This window comes from Panthera pardus, unplaced genomic scaffold (genome assembly GCF_024362965.1).
Source record: "Panthera pardus isolate Hobbes unplaced genomic scaffold, ASM2436296v1 HiC_scaffold_17, whole genome shotgun sequence".
Taxonomy (NCBI): Eukaryota; Metazoa; Chordata; class Mammalia; order Carnivora; family Felidae; genus Panthera; species Panthera pardus.
The window spans coordinates 106,866,255-106,875,057 of NW_026526732.1; the positions used below are offsets into that span (position 1 = coordinate 106,866,255).

Here is an 8,803-nt window from a genome sequence, read left to right on the forward strand (position 1 = left end):
TTCAATGCTTATGTTGTTTAAAAAGGGAAATGTCTAATATCAGTTATCTAAACTTCTACCTTAAAAGGCTAAAGAAGGAAGATAAGATTAAATGAAAAATAGAATGAAGGAAATAATAAATATAAAAGCAGATTATGAAATACAAAAATATTAAAAATAACATATGACACCACAGTTGGTACTTTGAAAAATATCAATCCAGACAATCTCTAGCTAGACTGATTAAGAACGAAGTGGAGGAGATACAAGCTACAGGGTCAGAAATAAAATGGAAAGGATAATAAGGGAATATTATGAACAATAAATTTGACATCTAAGGTGAAAGTCCTAGATCCCTTGAAAGATATTAATAACCAAAATAGATTCAAAAAGACATTTAAATTCTTAATACTTTTATACTAGTGAAATTAGTTTTAGTTTTAATTAAAAATGCTCCCACAAAGAGAAGTATACATCTGTATGTCTATACTTGTGAATTCTATTAAATGTTGAAGAAGAAATAATATCAATGATAAATTAACTCTTTAAGAAAATAGAGAATTCTTCCCAAGTCATGTAGTGAAGCCAGACTTAAATTGGTATATAATCTATGCCAAGACATCACAAGAAAAGAAAAATACTGCTTAACATCATTAATTATTTTAGACAACAAAAAATCTTACCAAATATTAGCTAATGAAGTGCAGCATAATGCTAAAAGGACAGTGAGCCATGATCAACTTAGATTTTTTTTTCCCCAGGAGGCAAATTAGCTTAACTTATGAAAATCAATTTCAAAATTTCCCATTTAATAGCATAAAGTAGAAAGAAACACAGGATCACCTCAGGAAATGCAGAAAAATCAGTGGACAAAATTTCACACACTCTCAGCAAACCAAGAATAGAAAGAAGCTTTCTGAACCTGGTAGAGGACATCAATAAAATACAGCTGATAACATCATTATTGGCAAAAGACTGAATACTTTCCCTTAAGATTGCAAACAAGGCAAGAATTTCTGCTCCCAGTTCTTCCACTTGTTAGTAACCCAGACTTCATAGCAGGCGAAACATGGAAAGATAAAGAAATAAAAGGCAGAGTGATTGGAGAGATAGAAATAAAAGTCTTTATTTGTGGATGACATGATCATGTACTTGGAAAATAATAAGCGGTCTATGCAAAAGCTACCAAAAATAACATGTGCATTTATCACAGTCACAGGATATAATGTCAATTAAAAAAAAACTCAATTCTGGGGTAGGAGTTAAAATGGTGGAGTAGTAGGGGGATCCTGGGCTTGCCTCATCTCTTGAACACAGAAAGATCAACATCAAATCATTTCAAATACTAGGAAATTGATCAGAGGATTAAGAGAACAATCTGCATAACTAGAGGGAGAAAATGAGGCAGGTACAAGTGCAGAGTGTAGAGTTGGGGGAGAAAAAAGCTGTGGTGCCATGGAAGGGAGGGAACCCTTTTCTCAGAGAGGAGAGGAGAGAGGGGGAGAGAAAGCAGTGTGTCAGGTTCATGCAAGAAAAGCACACCCCTGAAACCATTGGCTGGGGAATTAAGAGAAAATGACTATGGCAAGTTTTGCAAACAGTGGAGCTGAATTTGGGAGGTTTCTGAAGTCTGCACCATTCTCCAGAGTCAATCCAGGTGAGTAGCTGTGCTCCTAGGGAGAAGGAGGGTGGAGGCCTGGAGGTGGACAGTGGACAGCATGGTGTGGGGATCCCCAGGGTTGCACTGGAAAGCATGGTTCTACTTCCTGCTATGCATTTGGAAGAGGTTATATTGCCTCCCCAAGGGCAAAATGGCACCTTTGAGCAGCCATTCAACAGCAGGAGACAGAGGCACATGCAGAAAGCATATAACCTGTGTTTTCGCTGTGCTTTACCATAAACTCCAGGCTCCTGCACAGCCCTGTGTTCTTTAATAGGATGAACAAACTAAGGAAGAAGGAGAAAAACAAACATAAAAACACACTCTTAAATACAGAGGAGAAACTAGTGGTTGTCAGGGAGGAGGTATGTGGGGATGGATGAAATAGATAAAAGGAGATTAAGAGGTACAAACTTCCAGTTATAAAATAAATAAGCTATGGATATAAAAAGTACAGCATAAGAAATATGGTCAATAAGATTGTAATAACATTGTTTGGTGACAGGCGATGGCTACACTTAATTAACATTGAGTAATGTATAGAATTGTTTAATCATTGTGTTGTACACCTGAAACTAATATAACACTGTATGTTCATTATACTTTAATTAGAAAGCAAAAAAAAAAAAAACTCACAATGAGATATAGCTATAAACCTACTAGAAAAGCTAAAAGAATAAAGATTGACAATACCAAGTGTTAGAGAGAATGTGGGCAGTTGGAACTCACATATACTGCTCTTTGCAGTGATCATGGTACAGACACTGTGAAAACATTTTGACAGTTTCTAATAAATGTGAACATATACTAGGGACATGATCCATCAATTCCACTACTACCCATTTACCCAAGTTAAATGAAAATTACATGCCCACACAAACACTTGTCTACTAGTTTTCATGACAGCATTATTCATATTAGCAAAAAAGTAAATACTCCCAAAAGACTATTATCAGACAAATGAATATATTGTGCATTATTCATACAATGGAATTCTAGCCATCACTTAAAAGGAAGGAGCTACTGACACATGCATAAATTTCAAAGACATCATGCCTAGTGAAAGTCAAACTCAATGATTACTCACTGTATCATTATATTTATATGACATTCTAAAAAAGAACAACAACAAAAGAAAGAAAAGTCTAAACTATAGTGAAAGAAAACTAATCCCTGCTTAAAGCTGTAGGTAGACGAAGAGAATTAATTTCAAAAGAGCACAGTGTTCTTTTGGGAGTCAGGGAAATGTTCTATGTTTTCATTGTGTGATATTTACATAATTATACATTTGTCAAAACTCATTGGACTGTACATTTTAAATGGATGGATTTTATTGTATGTAAGTTATACTTCAATAGACCTGAAGAAAGAGAGCCATTAATCTGTTGAAAGGCTGGAGTGGGGACTCCTGGGTGACTCAGTCGGTTGTGCATCCAACTCTTGGTTTTGGCTCAGGTCATGATCTCGTGGTTTCATGAATTCGCATTGGGCTCTGCACTGACACTGTGGAGCTGCTTGCGATTCTATCTCTCTCTGTCTTTCTCTCTGACTCTCCCCTGCTCATGCCTTTTTTTTTTTTTAAAGAAAAGAAAGACGAGTGCTACATGAGGTATTCCAAATGGTAGTATTTCCAGGGAGGTAGTAGGAGTCCATGTTTTCATATTTTGTAAAATGTGTGTGATATGTAAAGGGATCCCATCACATGATTTAATATTAAAACTATTATTTAATAAAAAATATATTATATATATGAGCCTTACTTTGTGTATAGGTTCATGGGACTCTATCTTGTATCAATGTTCATGTCTAGTAAGAGATTAAAAAGAGGATGAGAGAAGAAAACAAAATCCACAGAGAGGGATCCAAGCACAGCAGACCATGTAATAGTAATGCACTCAGGAGCTTAGGGGAGATCCTGCACTTTATATTCTTAGTTTTATAATTCACTTAATAGGATCTAGATCTTAAAAGAGGTGATAAGCTAAAACTTTAATATCTGAATTATAGCTAAAAAAGTAACGAGTTTCCTTTTTTCCTTTTTTAAAATTTATTTTTTGAATCCACGTTAGTTAACATTTAGTGTAATAATTTCATGAGTAGAATTTAGTGATTCATCCCCAACATATAATTCCCAGTGTTCATACCAACACCCCTTCCTTAATGCCCATTACCCATTGAGCCCATTTCTCCCCCCAACCTCATTCCAGCAACCCTTGGTTTCTTTTCTGTATTTAAGAGTCTCTTATGGTTTGCCTCCCTCTCTTTTTTTATCTTATTTTTCCTTCTCTTCCCCTATGTTCATCTTTTTTGTTTCTTAAATTCCACATAGGAGCGAAATCCTATGATATTTGTCTTTCTCTGACTGATGTGTGTCTAAGAGATCACTTTAAAATAAATTGTCCCTAGACCACTGCCCCTATATATAAGCTGACTAGCTTCAGCTGAACATGTCTCCCACTCTGAAATAGAATATGCAAAGTAAGTTTATTTCAAGTGGTGATGGGAGGGGAGTGATATGTGTAATACATCAGTCAAGCCATTACAAGAAAAATATCACATATTGATATAATTAATTAATTGAAAAAAATCATATATAAGGTTTTTGTAATATCCATACTAATGACAAATATTCATATTAAATTAAGTTTTAAAAGCAAAATTAACATGCCAATCAATGATTTTTATCAATAATTTGTTCAGATAATTAAGATATCCCTTGGATGAATCATATTATTTTTTCAGAACCTAGTTCTATCTGCTTCAGATACTTCACATAATTGTTCCATTTATGAATTCTCATTAGTTGGCAGTATATAAATAACAATTTTAAAAGTTATTCCCACTATATGTATATGTGTATACATATAGTGGAAAAAAATATGTATATACATTTTTAAGTTTTTTTAAAAAGTAGAAAAAGAAGAGAAGCTTACCTGTACTGTATTACTGGAGAGTCTCTTCCACCCATGACTCATCAGTATTATTATCCACCACTAAGAGTGATAAATTAAAGAATATGGACCAATTTCTTTTTTAACATTAAAAGAAAGAATAACGATGTTTAAAAGAAAAGTTTTAATGTACTTTCAATATGTCATTAAGAAAGCCCAATCAAAACAAATTAAACACATATTGCTTTCTTTGGTTTTATTGAATAGTATCATCTTACAGGAATTACAAATAGTTATTTATTTTTCAAGATTTATGGCCAAACTCCTTGTTTTGTTTTAAATTTAATTAATTAATTAATTAATTTATTTATTTTGATATTTTTGACAAACAGAGAGAGTGGGGAGGGGCAGAGAGAGAGGGAAACAGAGGATCCCAAGCGGGCTCTGCACTAAGAGTGGAGAACCCAACGTGGGGCTCAAACTCTTGAATTGTAAGTTCATGACCTGAGCCGAAGTTGGACATTTAACCGACTAGCTACCCAGACACCCCTTGTTTTAAATTTTAAAAAGCTATCCTAATTTATTAGCACTGTGCCCAGTGACAAATTAAGTCATATAATGATACTTTATTTTTTTTATCTTATATTGTTATTTCCCCCACCAGAAAATGAGTTCTATTCAATCAAAGAGTGTTTTATTCATCTATTTCAACAAAACTCTGAAATCTAGAAGATATTTAGCTACTGAGGTAAATGAATAAATGAATGAGTAGATGAATAATTGGATAGGTGAATAAATGAACGATTTTGAACAGATATTTCTTTATATTGTTCAATGTGACAAGCATATAGACCCATAGAATAAAACACTATAATATAGTATCTGAAAAAAAAGTATGCTTCAACCAAAGAATTGTCATACATCTTTTCACCATTTAGCTAAATTGAATGCCTGTGAATGACCAAAAACTCCATTCATCTATGTCTTTACTATACTGCTCCCATCTTTTTGTAGATATTATTGCTCAGTCCATAATTTAGCACATTATTCTTATATTTTATTTATTTTTAAAGTTTTTATTTATTTATTTTGAAAGAGAGAGAGAGAGCCAGTGGGGAACAGACAGGGAGACAGAATCCCAAGCAGGCTCCACACTGTCAGTGCAGAGCCAGATGTGGGACCTGAACTCACAAACCATGAGATCATGACCTGAGCCAAAGTCAAGAGTCCAATGCCTAATTATCCTGAACCACCCAGGTTCCCCTTAACATATTATTTTTAAAACTCAGCTCCTAGTGAAAACTGGGTGGCTCAGTCAGTTGAGCATCCAACTCTTGATTTCAGCTCAGGTTATGATCTCACTGTTTGGTGAATTCAAGCCCACATGAGGCTCAGTGCTTTATGGAGCTTGCTAGGGATTCTCTCTCTCTCTCTGATCCTCCCCCACTTGTGCTTTCTCTGTCTCTCTCAAAATGAATAAATAAACTTAAAAAAAGTTCCTAATTTCTATGGACACTAAATATGGAATTATTAAAGATTAAAGTGTTACAAATCAAAAAGTTACCTCTAGATAATGTTTTAGAATTAGTCAATAAAATGAATCCAAAGTTAGGACTGAACTTTCTTCTATGCTTTCTGGGTTGTAGACTAAAATAAGTATCAAAGAAAGAGGGAAACCACCTTCCAAGATGGACCAGACTCTGAACGAAAGTTGCAGGATAAAAATTGTGATCTCTCTATCACAAATCCCACTCCCATCCCACTAGTCTCCTTACTGCCCCTCTTACATCTTTGTTTCTGAGAGTGTAGATTAGAGGATTGAGGCTAGGCGTAACAACAGTATAAAAGAGGGCAATGAACTTGCCTTGATCTTGAGAACTTCCTGATGGTGGCTGCAGATATATGCACATGATTGGAATGAAAAAGAGAGACACAACCATAAGATGGGATCCACATGTTCCAAAGACTCTCTGAAGTTTGACTGATGACTGCATCCTAAACACAGCCAGGGCAATGGCAACATATGAGCTGAGAATCAGGATGAGTGGTATGAGGACGAAAATGGAGCTCATGATCAGGAGGGTCAGCTCATTAGCACGGGTATCAACACATGATAGTCGCAGCACTGCTGGAACCTCACAAAAGAAATGGTCCACTTGGTGATGTCCACAGAGGGGGACCCAGAAGGTAAAGGAGGAATGAAGTGCTGAGGTGATAAAGCCACTGATCCAGGAAGCCACAGCCAACAGGTGGCAGAAACGAGGGTTCATGAGCACGGTGTAATGTAGGGGTCTACAGACAGCTGCATAACGGTCATAGGACATGACCACCAGGAGGACACACTCTGTGGTTCCCAGTGCAAGGACAAAGTAAAGTTGAATCATGCAACCGGCATAAGAGATGGTCTTTTCTGGGCCCCAGAGATTGACCAGCAACTGAGGGATGGAGCTGGTGGTGTAGCAGAGATCCAGAAAAGAGAGGTTTGAGAGGAAGAAGTACATGGGAGTATGGAGACGGGCATCCAGGCATGACAAGACAATGATAAACAGGTTGCCTATCAATGTCGTCAAGTAGAACATCAAGATAAGCACAAAGAGAACTACTTCCAGATGAGGCCAATGTGAAAAACCCAGTAGAATAAAGTAGCCTTCAGAACTTGCATTTTTCCCCATCATCATTCATTTTTTCCAGTACCTGAAGAAAGAACCATAAACTCAAAGGCTGATAACTCAAAGGTTGTTAAACACTGGTCAGCAGTGTGGGCAAAACCTATGCCATTTCCAAAATGCTCTTGTTTCAGTAACATTTTTATAGTTTTGTTTTTATTTTTCATTCACATATTTCTTCTGTTGTAGATAAAATCAATAACTTCTGAAGTGAATGAGTTCTTTTTATGAATCACTAAATTGCTATTGGATAAAGATTAAAGATTAAGTTCCATAGCCAGGAAGACAATCTTTATGAAAAATAATCTTTTTAACAAAAAAACCTTTCAATTTATTCCTCTTTTATGTATTTTCAGGCCTTTTCCAATTTTGTGGTTACAAAGAAAGGAATATCTCTACTCTTAATAATCTTACATATAAATGAGAGCCTACCATGAGATGAAAAACAACTGAGTACCAACTTTGAAATGTTAATATTTGGTGAAAAAAATAAATTTCAATTGCATTATGATTACAGGAAGAAGAAAATATTCATTTATGTATGCTAACGACTTATTTTTAGAGAAAAAAGAAATAGCATCAACTGGAAGTATAAACAAAGGCTCACGTGTTCACACTTACATCCCAAAATGAGTATTCACACTATGAGCTAAACTAAAGGTCTTAATACTAATTGAGACGTGAAATAAGGATGATTCAGTGATGGAATACTTCCATAAATGAGATTAGAACTAACTTTGAAAGACCAAAATTAAATTACAGAATTGAAGAAAACTGCAGAGGAAGCAAAAGGAAAAGGGAAGGTGTTTAGAGCAGGAAGCTGGACAGGAACCTGTGGTTCTTGGGACTAAATGTGAATCCCAGGCTGTGAGGCTTGGGCAAGAGCTGGAAAGACAGTTTCCACAAAGTTTCACATGCTTTAGGACAGCAGCTAAGACATTTGAATTCTAAGTCATAATTTATAATTATTCCACATTTTTAGGTTTTCTACAATTTCAAATTGAACTTCTGAATAGAAAACTCACTGATTTTTAATAGGCAAAGATATGTGAATATTGCATAAAATCCAGTTGTAAGTTTCTTTTATACTTGATCTTTTGTGCTTGTTTATTTTTGTGAAAAATAAAGTTAAGGAACTCCAATGTGTATTAATAATTTGGTTTTTGTTTGCTTGTTTTCTCTTGTGTGTTACCAATCTTTCATAGAAAATACTAACACTTTATAATTGTTGCTAAAAGATATAGTAACCCACATTTACATGTTCCCAAATAGCTTTGCCCCAACACATCTCCCCTCACCCTCTGACAGAAGACAGCAATCACAAATTCAGGCAGAACAGACCCACATACAGTCTTTTGAAGGACTTTAACTAGCTCAAATATTATAATATTAGCATTTTAAAAAGATGTAAGGGATGTCTAATTGGTCAAATTACAGCTGGAGAGACAGGAACATTTAATGTGGCCCCAAATTATTAAGATTGATTCACAAATATATCTATACACCATTTTATATTATTCGTAATGTAAGTGTCATTAACCTCATGAGGGATGGTGGAAATTTTCCAAGGGATTTTTTTTATTTTCCTAAAATGAGAGGCAATACAC

At 35.1% G+C, this 8,803-nt stretch overlaps 1 protein-coding gene across 1 annotated transcript; it reads right to left on the minus strand.

Moving 5' to 3' along the window:
- Positions 1–6,269: 6,269 nt before the first annotated feature.
- LOC109260159 (olfactory receptor 2J3-like) lies at positions 6,270–7,248 on the minus strand. The gene has a single exon (XM_053905407.1). The coding sequence runs from the start codon at positions 7,206–7,208 to the stop codon at positions 6,270–6,272; it is 939 nt and encodes a 312-aa protein (XP_053761382.1). The 5' UTR covers positions 7,209–7,248.
- Between the last annotated feature and the right edge of the window lie 1,555 nt (positions 7,249–8,803).